Source organism: Microcaecilia unicolor, chromosome 1 (assembly GCF_901765095.1).
Source record: "Microcaecilia unicolor chromosome 1, aMicUni1.1, whole genome shotgun sequence".
Lineage (NCBI taxonomy): Eukaryota > Metazoa > Chordata > Amphibia > Gymnophiona > Siphonopidae > Microcaecilia > Microcaecilia unicolor.
Genome location: NC_044031.1, coordinates 468,150,116 through 468,167,719, shown reverse-complemented (window position 1 = coordinate 468,167,719; position 17,604 = coordinate 468,150,116). Strand labels below are relative to the sequence as shown.

At 46.3% G+C, this 17,604-nt stretch overlaps 1 protein-coding gene across 1 annotated transcript in view; it reads right to left on the bottom strand.

Annotated features, from left to right (window-relative positions):
- Positions 1-16,912, bottom strand: part of RMC1 (regulator of MON1-CCZ1) — a 100,620-nt gene extending 83,708 nt beyond the window's left edge. The window contains exons 1-3 of the mRNA XM_030213543.1: positions 16,763-16,912; positions 11,262-11,338; positions 7,292-7,376 (exon numbers count right to left, since the gene is read on the bottom strand). Of these exons, the coding sequence (XP_030069403.1) occupies positions 7,292-7,376; positions 11,262-11,338; positions 16,763-16,861 (261 nt within the window). The 5' untranslated portion in view covers positions 16,862-16,912. The remainder of the gene's footprint in view (positions 1-7,291; positions 7,377-11,261; positions 11,339-16,762) is intronic.
- Between the last annotated feature and the right edge of the window lie 692 nt (positions 16,913-17,604).

The following is a 17,604-nucleotide window of genomic DNA, read 5'->3' as shown; positions in this document are numbered from 1 at the left end:
AACATGGTATCAATTACCCTGGCTGAAAAACCTTTCTTCCTTAATCTGAGCCTCTCAAGAGCCAGGCCGTAAGCGAGAATGGAGAAGGGTCGGCCATCTCGATCGGCCCCTGAACCAATCTCACCCCGGGCCCCAACGGAATCGGAGCCTGCACTAATAACCGAACCAGGTCTCCGTACCACGGACGTCGAGGCCAATTGGGCGCAATCAGAACCACGAGACCTGCATGGCGCTCGATCCGCTGCACCACGCGGCCCACCAGAGGCCACGGCGGAAAGACATAGAGCAACTGTTGAGCCGGCCACGGGAGCACTAACGCGTCGATGCCCTCGGCCCGAGGATCTCTTCGACGACTGAAGAAGCGAGAGACCTGAGCGTTGTCGGCCGATGCCATGAGATCCAGTACCGGTCGACCCCACTCCAACACCAGTCGATTGAACACTGAGGGATGGAGGGACCACTCCCCGGGGTCTAACGTGTGCCTGCTTAGAAAATCCGCGCTCACGTTGTCCACCCCTGCCACGTGGCCCGCCGAGAGGCCCTGAAGATGAGCCTCTGCCCACAACATTAACTCCGCCGCCTCCATAGCTAACGCTTGGCTCTTCGTTCCCCCCTGCCGATTTACATATGCGACGGCCGTGGCATTGTCGGAAAGAACCCTGACTGCCTTGCCTTCTAGCAGGCTCTGAAAGGACCGAAGAGCCAACCGAATTGCTCGAGTCTCCAGGCGATTGATGGACCAAGATGCTTCCTCCAACGTCCAACGTCCTTGGGCTACCTGACCCAGGCAATGCGCTCCCCAGCCCGAGAGACTCGCATCCGTGGTCAGCACCGTCCAATTGGGAGTGTCCAGTGGCACGCCCTTCGCTAGATTCGGAGAGTGGAGCCACCAGCGAAGGCTGCGAAGGGCAACCCCCGACAGAGGGAACCTCTCCTCCAGGTCCTGAGACTGAGGAGACCAACGAGACAACAAAGCTCTCTGTAATTCTCTCATATGGGCCCTGGCCCAAGGCACCACCTCTATTGTTGCCGCCATCGGACCCAACACCTGAAGATACGCCCGAGCCGACGGCGCTCTCTGCGCTCGGAGCTGACGGATCTGCCCCTGCAGCTTGGAAATGCGAGGAGCTGTCAAAAACACCCGGCCCTTCTTCGTGTCGAAGCGAACTCCCAGATACTCCAGGGACTGGGAAGGCACCAGGTGACACTTTGCCAGATTGACCACCCAACCCAGCGACTGCAAGAAGGTCACCACACGGCCGGTCGCCTCCTCGCTCTCCGACCTTGATTTGGCCCGAATCAACCAGTCGTCCAGATACGGATGAACCAAAATGCCCTGCAAGCGCAGCGCCGCCGCCACCACCACCATCACCTTGGAAAAGGTGCGGGGCGCAGTCGCCAGGCCGAAGGGAAGCGCACAAAACTGAAAATGTCTCCCTAAGACCACAAAGTGAAGAAAACGCTGGTGCGCCTCTAGAATGGGAATGTGTAAGTAAGCCTCTGTCAGGTCTAGAGAAGTCAGAAACTCTCCTTCTTGCACCGCTACAATAACTGAGCGTAATGTCTCCATCCGAAAGGAGGGAACCTTTAGGGCTGCATTGACCTTCTTGAGGTCTAAAATGGGCCGGAAGGCACCCTCTTCCTTCTTGGGCACCACGAAGTAAATGGAGTAACAGCCCGTACCCCTTTCTAACATGGGAACAGGTACCACCGCCCCTAAACCGATTAGACGCGACAGAGTGGCCCGTACTGCTCTTGCCTTGCATCTTGAATGACAGGGAGACACGAGAAAGAAATCGGAGAGAGGACTGTCGAACTCTAGGGCGTACCCGTCTCGCACTATCTGCAGTACCCACTGGTCTGACGTGATCTGGACCCACCTCTGGTAAAACAAGCGTAAGCGAGCCCCCACGCGAACCAGAGGCTGGGTCCCCAAACCATCATTGCGACACACGGGACGGCCCGGACGCTCCCGAATAGGAGCCTCGCCCCCCGCGACGGCCACCTCGAAAGGACTGGGTTCTCTGGAAAAACCGACCCCTAGTCCCCCCAGAAGACCTACCGGGCCGATACCGCCGAACCTCCTGAAACCGCCCCCGCCCTGCAGCCCCCTTAGGCACCTTGGGACGAAGCTCAGGAAGCCGCGGGGCCTTAGCATCACCAAGACCCTTCACCAACTTATCCAATTCCTCCCCGAAAAGCAAAGAGCCTCTAAAAGGAAGGGAACAAAGTTTAGCCTTGGAGGCGGCATCGGCCACCCAGCCCCGCAACCACAGGGCCCGCCAAGCCGCTACCGCAAAGGTCATGTTCTTAGCAGATGCCCTCAACAAATCGTACAGCGCATCCGCCAAGAACGACGACCCCATTTCCAACTTGGCCAGATCTTGAACAAGAGAAGCCCTATCAGCCTGCGGGCTATCCAGGAGCCTCTCAGCCCAGCGAAAACACGCCCGAGCCACCAGACCTCCACAAACAGACGCTTGCAGCGCCAAGGCAGACAGATCAAAACTCCGCTTTAGGAAGGTCTCCAATTTCCTATCCTGAGGGTCCCGCAACGCGGCCCCCCCATCCACTGGAATAGCAGTAGCCTTAATCACTGCCGTCACCACGGCATCCACCGTCAGGGGCCTGAGAGAATCTCTGTCCTCCTGAGGAAGAGGATAGAGCTTGGTCATAGCCCGAGCCACCTTACATTGAGCCTCCGGCGACTGCCACTCCTGCGTGATCATATCTCTCAAGTCCGCATTCATAGGGAAAGAGCGAGAGACCCGCCTGATCCCCTTAACCAGAGGATCCACCTGCTTCCCATCCCCAATGGGAGCTGCCGCAGGATCAAACCTTAAAGTGGCAGACACCTGCTCAATGAGTTCAGATAATTCATCCGTGTGAAAAATCCGAACCACCGAGGGGTCTTCCCCTGGCAAAGGCAGGTCTCCATCCTGCCCTGCAACCGACCCCTCCTCCTCTTCCAGGGGGCTAAAATCGCCCTCAGAATCCGGAGGAGAAAAAACCTCTACATCTTCAGAGCACTCCACACGTGGCCTTTTAGTGATAGCCCCCCCCAACCTGGGACTAAGGGACTCTGCACCCGATGGGCCCGCCTTCCAAGCCTGAAACAAACTCCAAACAAACTCCGGAGGGAACCCCATGCTGCCTGAGGCCTCCCCCACAGCGGGGCTCGAAATCGGGAGAGACTGTGGTCCCACGACCGTCTCAGCGCCCAAAAGACCCGAATCCAAGATGGCGGCGGTTCCCGCCAAAATCGGAACCGCCGCTGAAGCACCAAACTGAGCCGCAGCAACCTCCTGCGATCCCGCCGAAGGAACCTCCGCTGCTAACACCGGTGGCGCGAGGGATAGGGCCTTGGGCTCTCCACAGAACCGGCAGGGACCGCCAGCCACGTCTACACCCCGACGCGCACACAGCCGGCAACGAAGCAACTTCCCCGACATACTCGCGCCTCAGAAACAGCTGATTACAACAACCGGCGAACAGCAAAGAAAAGAAAAAACACTCACCGGCGCTTAATTACTGGCTCAGCTCTCCCAGACCAGCTGAACAACTCCGGAAACACCGGAGTGCAGCTCCTGCAGCTCTCCACACGAGGTGTGCTCTTTTTTTTTTTTTTTTTTTTTAACTTTATTTGAGCCCTGCTGCTATTATCTGTATGGCACTCAAGGCTGCAGGATTAACACTGCAGCCGAGGCACAACGCTGCCCAAAACGGGAGAGCCAGTCGGGGGGAAGGACCCGGCCACCCGGGTGTGACACCCCAGAGGGGACAATGGTAGGCCCCACCGGACCTACCAAGCCCTTGCACACCACAGAATTCCAGGCACAGGGATTAACACTGTTCTTTCATCAATTTATCCCCAGAAACCAACTGAAGATTAACTAATCTCACAACAAGGAACCTAAATCCTACCAGACCGGACAAGCTGCACAGGCTGCATGTCTACCCTCTGCTGAGACTGAGAAAATACTGGAGATAGAGGGCTAGCACAGGTTATATGTATTCAGTTTGAAGTTAGTGTTCTCAGTCTCCCTCTGCTGGTAGGCATGCATAACCCAAGCGTCTTGACCGGTCTGGAGGGTTGCTGAGGAATCAGGCATTCAGTTCAATTTTAAGTATATATTTAGGCACTCAGCCCTAGTACATTTTCAGAGATGACAATTTAGGAGCATAAATCCTTTGAATATTCGGGCCCATGCTGCCTATTTTTATGCAATATGGAACTGGCCACTTCCTTTTAGGTGCCCTCAGGCCACTTGGTAGGAACACTATTATAGCAAATAATGGAACCAAGGCGCCTAGGTTCAGTTACAGAATACTAGTGTAACCCGGTATTTGCATGTCTAGCATCTAGGCATGCACCTGTACCCATGCCACAGAGCTTGAATAAGTGCAAGCACCTAAATGTGGCAATGATGCACATAACTTACAGTGTTCCGATATATGAAGATGGCCAAACAGATAGAAAAAGCAACAACAAAAGCCTGAAGGATGCTTGGGTGCACAGGGAGAGGAATGGTCAGCAGGAAAAAGGCGATGTTTAAGTCTCTGTTAAGACACCATTTAGAGTAGCATGTATAGTTACAGAGACCACAACTTCAAAAAGATATAAGGAGGATGGAGTCGGTCCAGAGGGTGGCTACTAAAATGGTCAGTGGTCTTCGTCATAAAGCTTATGGGGACAGACAAAGAACTTAATATGTATACTTTGGGAGAAAGGAGATATGATAGAGACATTTATATGCCTCCTATACATTTATACAAACAAACAAAGAAAAAACAAGGTTGGTCAATAGTGATAACTCCAAAATATGATAATTTATATCAATGGATGTGTGGAGGACATCATAAACATTATAAACATATCAGTTAGGTCTTCAGACCTCTTATAGCACACAGTATTAGCGTTTCAATCATATATACCTCCAACAACTGCCATAGATGTATAGAAAAACATCTACCAAGCAAGCAAATGTGTTTCCGGAAGCTGCATTACCTTTCTGAGGTCCCAAGAAAAATGCCGACTGATGGAACACAGTGACCCCATCAAAACAGTGCAGGAGCACATGACGAATGCCAAGCAAGTGGAAATCAAAAAAAGGTAGAGGTGCCACAGATAGTGGTGCCTGAAGCCTGTATGCAAAAGTCTCAACTAGGTGCAGAGAGCAAAATCAGAAACAGAGGTGCTGGGCAAAGCCACATAGCTAACAGCAGCCCAGTAGGGCATAGGAGGCTGCCCCCCCCTCCCCCGCCAAGCAACAACCTGGTGGAAAGGTAATCCATAAAGGAAAGCGAAGAGAACCATGTCTCAGGGGAAAATAGACCTGAGTTCCACAGTGCCCAATACTATGCACACACCAGGCCAGAGCCTTTGATCCTCAGGTCGAATGCCAGTCATCTTCCAGATACACCTGTACTGCCAAGGGCAATAGAGACCTAGTAACAAAAAAAACAAAAAAAGAAATTACCACCAATGGAGAGGGAAACTTCTAAGGTGTGTGTTGTTTTTTTTAATTAAAGAATGTCCACAGCCAACTCAAAGGTCTCTAACTGAAGGGAAGAATATAAGCCCATGAAAGTCCCCATCATCAGACCGACCACAGAAGATGCCCAACCTCAAGACCATTGCTGGCTTCCCCAACAAGAACAGCAAATTATCAACTGTGGACTCAAAGTAAAAGCCAAGCCCGCTACAGGCAATAGGGAAATGTCTGGCGTAACCCCTTAAATGAGAAACTGTCGCCTTGGACTCACAAAAGCATGTAGGCGACTGCCTAGCATCCGCCATTCTAAGACGAGGCCAGAGGCATGGAAATAGAAAAATATAAGAAGCCGTTCACGGCCTTGAGAAAACCATGAAATACCCCTTTAGGAACACCTGCACTTTGGCAGGATCAGTAGGTCCCCTTAGGTAGAGCTCCCAAGCTCCCCATCCTCTAATTCCGCCAGGTACTGTAATGATACAGCCAGCAGGACCATTCCTAATGAAGAGGAAAAAGAGGGGGCAAGCACCCTTCAACAGAACCCAAATTAACCTCTTTCCTCTGCAATATAGAGTCTGAGAAGAGCAACTAGTAGGCAGAGAACAACACAGACACCTGTCAAGAACAGGCACTGTTCAGAACCCGATCCATTTTGGGTATTTTTTTTCAACAGAGAAGCAGTGCACCACAGGAGACAAACCTCAGGGGAGAATAGAGCCGACGCCCCTCCCTGAAAACAACCACCACTGCAGCTTCCTTTCAATTGAAATACTCGTCTCGTGTGCATTTATACCGCATAGGTATTTAAATGTCTCTATTACATCTCCCCCTCTTGCTTTTCTTCCAAAGTATTATTATTATTATTAGCATTTGTATAGCGCTACCAGACGCACGCAGCGCTGAACACCTGATACAAAGAGACAGTCCCTGCTCAAAAGAGCTTACAATCTAAGTAATACAGAAAAACAAGACAGTTACGGGTGAGGGAAGTAATGGGTAAGAAGGGAGGAAGGGACAAGGGGAGGAGCTAAAAGCAGCAGTGAAAAGGTGGGTTTTCAGCATAGATTTGAAAACAGGTAGAGATGGAGTACTGAGATCTTTAAGTCTGTCCTCACACACTTTATGATGAAAGCCACTGACCATTTTAGTAGCCACCCTCTTGACCGACTCCATCCTGTTTTTATCTTTTTGAAGGTGCAATCTCTAGAACTGAACACAATATTCTAAAATGAGGTCTCACCAGAGTCTTAAACAGGGGCATCATCACCTGCTTTTTCCTGCTGGTCATTCCTCTCCCTATGCACTCAAGCATACCTTCTAGCTTTTGCCGTCACCTTTTCTACCTATTTAGCCACCTTAAAATCATCACATACGATCACACCCAAGTTCTGCTCCTCTTTCATGCACACCCTACACTGAACCGTTCCATCAGGTTTTTGCAGCCCAAATGCATGACCCTGTATTTTTTAGCCTATTGAACTAGGCTACATTAATTTCTGCTTATCACTCAGGATGTGCTGAACTTGATTCCACAACCCCCAGTATCTCCTGGCTACATATTATTCGTCTATTAGTTCTCACCGCCTGAGATATATCTCGGTGTCCTCTGTCCCCTACCAGCCAACTTTCTCTAATTTTGCCAGTCTGCTCCAGTCCTTTCCAGATCCTCTCTTTACTTGTTCTTCCTACCCAAACACCCTATTCATCTGGGAGCTCACCTATTAATTGCATTTTGTAGGGAGCATTGTCATGACCTGGTGACATTTCAAGTTTATAGTTCCAGAAGAATCTCTTACCACAGTCTTCTGAGTCCTCTGTACAGCCAATATCTTGTTTCCCAATGAAAACTTGATGCATTTCACCTCCCCTTTGTCTTCCATTCTTTCAAATAATAATACATTTTAAAAAAAAGTTACAAGACAATATTTGAACTCCATGTTTCACCGGTCTCTTTCAGAAATTTAAGAAATGCTATTTCTGAAATATCAGGAGGCAACAGACTAAGACATAGCATACCAAAGAGGTACTAACAGCGCCAAACTTATGGACTCAAATCAATGGTTCCCAAAACTGTCCCCAGCCAGGCAGGTTTAAATTTGCAAGAGCTTGCTCTATTTCATACAAAGTGCTCTCATGAATATATCTGTGACACAACAATGGGTATTTAAGCCTGTAACGTATATTATTTCTTGAAGTGTATATCTCTGGTTTGGCCAGCAGGTGGTGCATGTTTATGTTTAAAGCTGTTACAGGGAGCTGACTGTTCCTTCTTTAATCAACACAGATAAGAGGTAACCTGCAGTGATGTGGCCAGTTACTTTTAAATCTTGTTATTCTGGGCTCAGATTGGCCCAGGAGCTCAATTCAACTAGAATGTACTGGCTTTTTTTCTCCAGTCTTAGCCAGGAAGAAAAGAGAGAAGGATCTCTTTGCTTAGGCCCTGTGAATAGTTATATTTGATAACTTGTGAGCAGCTACATGTCCTGATCTCCCCAGGTACTATTTAGATAGTAAACGAATGTTTAGTTAGTTTTATAATTCATCCATATTCAGTTACCTGTTATTGTTTTGCTGACTGCACCTTTTCTGTTCATTGTTCTAATTTTTTATTACAAGTAAACATTTTTAGTTTATTGCCTCTGCTTGTCTGGGGTAAGAATCCTGGTGGTTTGTGTGTTGGGTCTGTGAGTGCTTTCCAGGAACTGTGGAATCACTGGGAGTGTGGACCCCAGTAACCTAGAAATCACTGGGGATAATTGGAGAGCGGGAGACTCACCCATAGGCAGTTGGGACCCAGTGGGTGGTAGGAGGGTGCTAGTGTAGAGCACAAGCAGCAAGTGCAGGCAGACCTGAGCTGTGCTTGGGACAGACCCTCTAAGTGGCCGCTGCAGGTGGATAGGCATTTTGTAACAATATCAAAAACCTTGACTGGATGGAGGGTTCACAGGACAGGTTGGGGAACCTCTGATGTAAAATGAAGGCATACTTCAACACAGGAAACTCAAAATACTGCTAAGGGAGTATATTACTAAAAAAAGGTTTTCATATCCTCAGAAAAGAGAAAAAGAAGAGTTATTTTTCATTATTTGTTCTCTCCATGGGGATACACAACATCCAGCTGCCCAGACCCAAGTATACAGCAAAATAATTTTTAGTTGAAACAAGAACTGTTCTTCTAAGAATGTATAGGAGATACTGAACAAGTGAGTAATGCTGATGCTGATTTTAACTCCTAAGCATTACTCACTTGTTCAGTACCCTTATTTTATCATCCCCACCTTAGTAATTACCTTATCTCTTATTTGTACTGTGTGTCTGTCCTAATTAGATTATAAGCTCTGTCGAGCAGGGACTGTCTTCATGGTCAAGTGTACAGTGCTGCGTATGTCTAGTAGTGCTATAGAAATGATAAGTAATAGTAGTCAGGGGCATAGTCAGGGGCGTAGTCAGACTTCGGCGGGAGGGGGGGTCCAGAGGCCAAGGTGAGGGGGCACATTTTAGCCCCCCCCCCCCCGCTGCCATTGCCGACACCTTCCCCACCACCACCAACAACTTTGACCCCCCCCCCCCCCCGCCGACAACCCTCTCAACCCCCCCTCCCGCCGCCAACCCACCGTCTGCTAACTTTGCTGGCGGGGGACCCCAACTCCCACCAGCCAAAATCTTCTTCCTTCGTTTTGCTTCTGAGTTTGACGTCCGTCAGACTCACAGAAACAGAAAGAAGCCCTGCAGTGACCTTGGCTTCTGAGGGTATTTCCCATTTGTCATTTATTGTTGTATATTCATCACACATGACCCTTTGAGATTGGGTTTGGCTGTTTTTCAGTTTTGTGGTGCTAGTAAAGACCCTTGCATACTAAAGTTTGAAGTGACTTGCAAAAGTCTTCTTCACATGAAAAATAGTACAAAATTGCCAGATTTGAGGTATTTTGCATATAAAGTGCATTTTCTTAAATTTTTAAATAGTAAAATTTTAGACAAAATTTTATTTAAAATTTGCTATTAATGACCTCCTGCAATGCAAAATCATGCAAAGCAGAACGTTAATGGTAAAAATTGTGAAAACAAGCTTCCCCCAGAAAAGGCTTCACAGGTCCATTTTGACAAAAACATTACACTAATGAGATGGAGTCATTTCTCCTAATCTGCTAAAAGGTTCTTCAAGCAGTGGTCAGATTTAAAGGGTCCACTGGCCCAAACTATAGGCTCCCCACACCTCCTGGGGGCATCAAAACACCTGGTGTTAAGTGGGTGCCCTCCCTAATCCTTCCCCTCAGTCCTGACACTCCCCAGGAGGACTTCCAGACGTATCTAGTGGGTCAAAACCTCCCTCCCCAGCCTTTACACAGAGCATACGCTTCATAAGAATCCCCTCCCCACAAAGCCTCACCCTTTAAATAAACTAATCTAAGAGTAAACTTCATCTCTTCCCTATCCACCCTCCCTACCAACACTCCAACTAGCACCAAAAGGGTTGGGTGGGGGAGAGGAGAGCAACAAAAGCTGAAGCGATCCAACTTGCTACTGCTCCAGCAGCTGCCTCTTTCCACTGCTTAACCTCTAAAGGTAGTCTTGTGCTATTACCACTAGGGGTCAGAGTGCAAATGGCTTGCATGAATGACTCCTCTGGTCTCTGGCACATCCAGAAAAGTCATGTGTTTCCAGCTCCCAGGGGGAGAGGGGGGGATGGGGCACACGGAAGACTCTCAAATTTCTGAGGAAGAAGGCTTCTGACATGAATGCACAACATCAAAGATCGGTGGTTCTTAATTATTTTGCACAGCAGGGCTGAGGAGGCCCACTAGACACCAGGGATCAGAGGCCACTGAGGGAGTCCAAGGGACCTACAACTTGGGCTAGTAGCCTTTTAAAACTTCCACCCACTAAACAAAGGGGGAAGATTGTTTTCTTTTTTAATTTCTCAGGAATTGCTGCATTGTCAGAGCTGGAAACACATGACGTTCCCAGTTGTGGCAACGAGTGAGAAATTGTGTGCAAAATTTAGCATATCATAGCTACATTTCACAAAAAAAGGGTACTAAACTGTGAACAACTTTTTACAAGTTAGTGCTTGAGAGCTACAGAGACTACACTGCTCCAAATCCCTTATGAAAATAAAAGCCCTAGCTTCCAAGTGTATCCCGGCCCAACACCCTCAGCATTTTTACAGGAACCAGCAATTTACCTTCTCAGCGACTGCTCCATGCCAGCGAAGTGTTCAGCCCCAGCCATCCACAGCATCATTAGTAAATAAGGCAACCGATACACAAGCTACAAAGACTGAAGCCAGGCCAGATCCAAGTCTCTTGTCTCTGAACCAGTACTGACAAGGAGCCAAATTAGAAAATCGGATTTTTCTAAATAGGGCAAGGTAAAGTTTAACAGAGCCAGCTTAAGTCACGAGCTAGATTAGGCACCGGCTCAGGGCACCAAAGCTGAAGTGCGCCAAAAGCCTGCCTCACCAGCTCATCCTTCACATTGACAAGAACGTATTTTGCTCTCACTGCTGTGCTCTCTTCTCTGTGTGACCACCAGCACCACCACAGATTTAAACATGAGAACAGGTATTTCCTGATTTTGTATTTAATCCTGCAGTGGTTCCAGGGAAGTTGTACAGAGAGAACAGCAGGAAGAGGAAAACAGGCTCGCGCCACTGTTTAAGGGGCTCATGCAGGTGGGCTGGGGGGAGGGTGCTGCAAAGCAAAAAAACTGGCTCAGGGCACTATGACCCTCTGAGCCTGAACTGAAGTTTAATGTTGAGCTAACCTGAAAGAAATGGAGTTTCGCTCCTCAGGACCTTTAACGACAACTCCAGTGGCACCCCCAGATCGAACTGCAAATACCTTAGAATAAGGAGACATAAGTACAGCGTAATATACATTCTTTCTTGTAAACATCTTGATATCACAGTCCACAGCATTCATCTATATACACATATACCCCTAATTTGGTAAACTTGAGCACACAATTTTACACTTAACATGCAAAGTAGCACGCACAAGTTATAGAATAGTGTCAGTTTGTATCAAATTAGCTGCTAATTGGCACAAATTAGCAGTAGTGTGTGTAGTTGGGATTCTACAAAATTGTATACGTGAAATCCACAGCATGCAAATGCAAGGGGGGAGTAGATCTGGGAGGGTGTGCGCCTAGCACCTACACACATGGATAGCAGTTAGATACAAGATTTACATCAGTCATTGAGCTTGAGGTGCTTGTGCCTAACAGCAGACTTACACTAATATTCTATAACGGCAATTATGGGTGTAATTTACAGAATTTGTGTTTACTGTGCACCATCCCTGCACCTAACTTTAGGGAACCCATAGGGACAGATTCTATAAATGGTGCCAAAAAAACACACACACACACACACACCAGTATTCTATTTTATTTGCTGCATTTATATCCCACATTTTCCCACCTCTTTGTAGGCTCAATGTGGCTTACAATATAATACAACAACAATCACATTGGTGGAATAAAGAAATCAGAATATAGATAAGGTGCATAAGAATGTCATGGCAATCATATTAACGGAATAAGAATTTCAGCATTATTGCAGTAAAGGTGCATAAGAAAATTATGTATAATAAGAATTTTGTATAAACCTCGCCTTTAGTTAGGCACAGTTCACAGAATACACATAGTGGCCGTCCCGCAACTAAAATGTAGACGCAGCCATTTATGCCAACTAAAACCTGGTGTAAATGCCCACATCTTATTTAGGTGCGGATTGGGCATATTCTGTAACAGTAAGCCTAGATTTCAAAACAGCCACGACCTGCCTATGCCCCTGCCATGGACACGCCCTTTTGTGATCTGCACATTAGAATTTCCACAGACCACTTTACAGAATACGCTTACAAAGCTGTGCGTGTAGATTCTAATTAGTGCTGATAATTGCTTGTTATTGGCCAATTATCGGCACTGATTAGCTTGTTAAACAATTTGCACGTGCAAATAGGCTACAACTGCAGATTTGCATGCGCAACTTTAGACACCATTTATAGAATCTGGTGGATATTGTATTTTTCTTCACAACAGAATCAAACACTCAGACTGTTAGCACAGATGAATAAAATGGTATTACGTACCACGTATCAATAATTATGTTTCAACAATTTTTTTATTGATGAGGTCACATGGTATACAATTCCATCTCAGTCAATATAAATCGTATAACAGCGAAGTCTAGTACATATTACTAAACCTGAAATGTCCATCATCAATGTTTTCCAAACTTTTCTCCCCTATCCCTTCCTTCTTGTCTTCTCCTATATCTATAATGTGTACATGTATAATTACTGTGCAGTTGCATAACTATTAACAATAAACTTTTATATGAAACTCCAATATTTATAACTCGTGTTTTACTCAGTGTATTTTCCCAACAATATTTACTGGTGGGTCCTCTTAATGTGCTCCTTCAAAGGATAGTTCTCCTATCTAATAATACACGTCCCTCTATTATGCATTGAACCACGTATCAATAATTAAAGGGACGTCAAAAAATACCACCACCTTATCTGATCAAGAAAAATGTTTGCAAATGTAAGAGCTACCATATATCAGTCCAAGTAGCATGAGTAGCTCGTGTGAGCCCTGGCCAAGTATTCTGCAATCCACTGGCCAGGTCAAGCATTAGATGTCTCTGCAGAGCTCTTTGCAGCCCCTTGGCAATCTTCCCCTGCACTTTGTCAGTTCCTCACTTAGGGGTATAGCTCTCCCGCCTTTCTTCCAAAGTATAAATATTGAGATCTTTAAGTCTGTGCTCATACGCTTTATGACAAAGACCACTGGCTATTTTAGTAGCTGCCCTCTGGACCAACTCCACCCTGTTTATATCTTTTTGAAAGTGCGGCCTCCAGAATTGTATACAATATTCAAAATGAGGTCTCACCAGAGTCTTATACCTCTTTTTTTACTGGACATTCCTCTCCCTATGCACCCAAGCATTCTTCTAGCTTTTGCAATCATCTTTTCTACTGTTTGGCCACCTTAAGATCATCACATATGATCACACCCAAGTCCCGCTCCTCTTTTGTTCTCTCTTCACCCCCTAAACTGTATCGTTCCTGGATATTTGCAGCCCAAATGCATAATGCTGCATTTTTTTAGCATTAAATCTAAGCTGCCAAATTCCAGACCTTCCCTCTAGCTTTGCTAAATCCTTCCTCATGATATCCACACCATCAGGGATGTCCACCCTATTGCAGATTTTGGTATCATCCGCAAAGAGGCAAACCCTACCAGACAGCTCTTCAGCAATATCGCTTACAAAAATGTTAATAAGAATCGGCCCAAAACCCAAACCTTGCAGCACATCACTGGTAACATCCTTTTCCTCAGAATAAGCTCAATTTACCACTACCCTCTGTCACCTTCTATTCAACCGTTCCTAACCCAGCCAGCCAATTTAGGGCCCACACCAAGGGCACTCAGTTTATTTATTAGTCAAAGACTTTGCTAAAATCTAAATACACCACATCCAGCACTGTCCCTTGATCCAACTTGTCTGACAGAAACCACTTAATGTGCAATGCATGCAATAGTAGGGGAAATCGGGAGGGGGTAGATACTTTGTTCATATCACTATGCCTTAAAGGGTAAAGATAAAAGGAGGATGGTTTACAAACAGTGTAGAAAGTGTGGCAGAAATAGTGTAGTTTGTGATAAGAAATGTTGCCGAAGGAAGGTAATTACTATCTGGTAGCTATAAGAACAACAAAAATTATTTCTTTTTCAGCAAGAACAGACTCAGGGGCTCTTTTACTAAGCTGCGTAGGCGCCAACACATGACCAACGCACGTCAATTTGGAGTTACCGCCTGACTACCATGTGGCCCTTGCGGTAATTTCATTTTTGACGTGCATTCACTACCTTTTCCGGAGATGGGAAGGCGGTAGAACTAGAGGACATGAAATTAGATTGAAGGGGGGCAGACTCAAGAAAAATGTCAGGAAGTATTTTTTCACGGAGAGAGTGGTGGATGCTTGGAATGCCCTCCCGCAGGAGGTGGTGGAGATGAAAACGGTAACGGAATTCAAACATGCGTGGGATAAACATAAAGGAATCCTGTTCGGAAGGAAGGGACCCTCAGGAGCTTAGCGGAGATTGGATGGCAGAGGCGGGGCGGGTGGTTGGGGGGCAGGGCTAGTGCTGGGCAGACTTATACGGTCTGTGCCCTGAAAAGACAGATACAAATCAAGGTAAGGTACACACAAAAAGTAGCACATATGAGTTATCTTGTTGGGCAGACTGGATGGACTGTGCAGGTCTTTTTCTGCCGTCATCTACTATGTATGTTACTATGTATGTGCTGGAAAGTCATTTTTATTTTCTGGCACGTGGCAGAAACTGGGTGGTAGTCGTCATTCTACGCACGTGCACGGTTACCATGCGAGACCTTACCACAAGTCAATGGCTAGTGGTAAGGTCTCAGACCCAAAATGGACACGCACCAATTTTCATTTTGCCGCACGTCCATTTTTGGCAAAAATTTTAAAAAGGCCTTTTTTACATGTGTGCTGAAAAATGGATCTGCGCACGCCCAAAACACATGCCTATACTAGCACAGCCCATTTTTCAGCACACCTTAGTAAAAGGGCCCCTCAATGGGTAATAGGCCATGGGAGTTGTTTCATATTCTAACAGGTTTGCTGCGGTCAAGTTCTAAGTTACATATTTTAGGGAGGATGTGGATGAACAGTTTTAGCAGATTATTTTGTAGATAAAATGAATTGGTTAAGAGGTGAGGATGTTACAGATAAGCTGGAATGGCCAGATTTTAATCAAGATTGGTATTGGTCTCCTGAGGAGGGGAAGGAGAGAGTGTTATGGTCACTGTGGATAAAACAGTTGGTAGACTCTGTGAAAGCTAACATTTAGCCCATGGATCCTATTCCATCACATTTGTTTCAGGCAGGCTCTGATGAGTTGTTGGATTGGGGGAAAGATCTTGTTAATGCCTCTCTTATACAGGGCAAGTTGCCAGGTAGGTTGAAAAAGGACACTACTATTTTTTTAACTTTTTCAAATTGTCCCATCTTGAATCTTTCTGTTATGTTCAAGGTTATTGAAATGAAGTGGTAAATACAGATTTGATACTTTTTTGGAGCTGAAGAATAGTTTGGATATAGGGAAAGAAGGTTTTCACAAGTGTTTGGCACTGAACCTAGTTAACAGCGGTCATGTTACTGCATATGCATAGGTGTCAAAATTTCAAAATGATTGGGGTGCCAAATACAATCCTTCCATGTACATAATGGAGCTTGCAATACTGGAGGTGCTGGCTCCTATATGTGTATGATTTACAGATGAAAGTATTCCTGTGTAGATATAAGAATACCATGGCACTCACTGCATTACAAGCTCCTCAATGCTTTCCTTTTTCTTTTAACACGAGTCTTTCCCTCAGAGCCCCTCCAGCCTATGGAGTCCTAAATTCTATGAGAAAGAGGGACTGGTACAGAGAGGCAATTCAGCTTCGCCAGGTAATCACCCAGAGAATGAGGAAGAGGGACACTGAGGGGGCAATGCATATCCCTGACAAGGGGTGAGGAACAACACTAAATCACCTAGAAGGTAAACAGTAGTCCTTCTCCCTCCCCCCACACACCTTCCTAACTTGTGAAACAGAACAAAGGTGGAGGCAGGGTTGGTTTTAGGAGGTGTCAAACAAGGCTATTGCCTGAGCCCCCAAGTCTGCCTCAAGCTGAAGGGGGTATACACTGCAAGTGGCTTTTGGGGTCCCCTCCTCAGATTCTGCCTTAAGCCCCTGAGTAGAGAGATGTGGTAGCCGTGTGAACACTTTTAAAGGTAATCATCAATAAACATAAAACAAAATAAAACACAGAAAAGAAAATAAGATATCTTTTTTATTGGACATAACTTAATACATGCCTTAAGCCCCTGAAAATCTAACACCAGCCCTGGATGGAGGGTGGTACAGCATATCCCTCCACCTATGAATGAATGAGGAGGGGAGCAGTTCTTATGCCCTGGGAGGAAGAAGGAAGAAAAGGCAAGGCATAACCTCAGACAAGAAAAATGGACAGAAGCAGTGAATGCTGCCAAAAATGAAAGGGGAGACAGGGGGAGCAATGTGTATCCCAAGGATGAATGGGGAGGGAGTGCAAGAAGGAAGATGAGAGGGATGGGGATCACAGTGTGTGCCCTGTAACCATGAGGGAAATAGTCAATGTCCCGAGGGTGCAGTGTAACGCTACTGACCAAACAGCCTGTATTCCCAGCACTACTCGCACCTGCTTATTGGCCTCATCGAAGAAGACGCTGTTAACACCTCCCGCCTTCTCAAAGAGCACGGGTCTAGCGCACAGCTCCAAGTAATACTGGCTGCTCATAACGGAGATCTGACAGTCACAGCATAAGGCACAGCCAAGGAAGTTTAATAAGACCCCACCACTTCCTGTTTACAGATCCCATCACGTGACGCGGAAGCCCGGCGTCTTAAAAGGGCCGCAACAGAGGCGCCTGGGCCCCTGGCGCGGTCTCAGTGGGAGCCATATAAGGAGGTTGAAGCAAGGCGGTTTAATAGACAGGAGTGGAAGTCAGCCTATCTAGTCCATTGTAAGAAAGGAAGCCAATTAAGATAGTCTAAGTTTCCCCTTCCCAGCGCAGCCGTCATCCCCATTCACTCAAAACAAAGCAAGTAAACCTATGAGCTGCTGCATCCACATTGTCATTTTTTTTAATTGTTGGTCCATCTGTAACAAGTCTAAAGCTGTTTCAATTTGATAGGCAGTGGCTTAAAAGGTGGAGGACAAAAGTTGGGTTTTTTTTTTAACTTATTGGACAGCTTTTTAATTTATTTGAAAGCTTCCTGTGTGTAGATAGGTGTGGTAGCCGTGTTAGTCCACTCTTAAAGGTTATCAATAGAAATCAAACAAAATAAAACATGGAAAAGAAAATAAGATGATACCTTTTTTATTGGACATAACTTAATACATTTCTTGATTAGCTTTCGAAGGTTGCCCTTCTTCCTCAGATTATGTTTTAATCATATTTATTAAAAGCAAAACATGTTGGTTTATAAGCTTCAAACAGAACAAGAACAAAAATCAGAAAACCATCCAACAAGGCACAA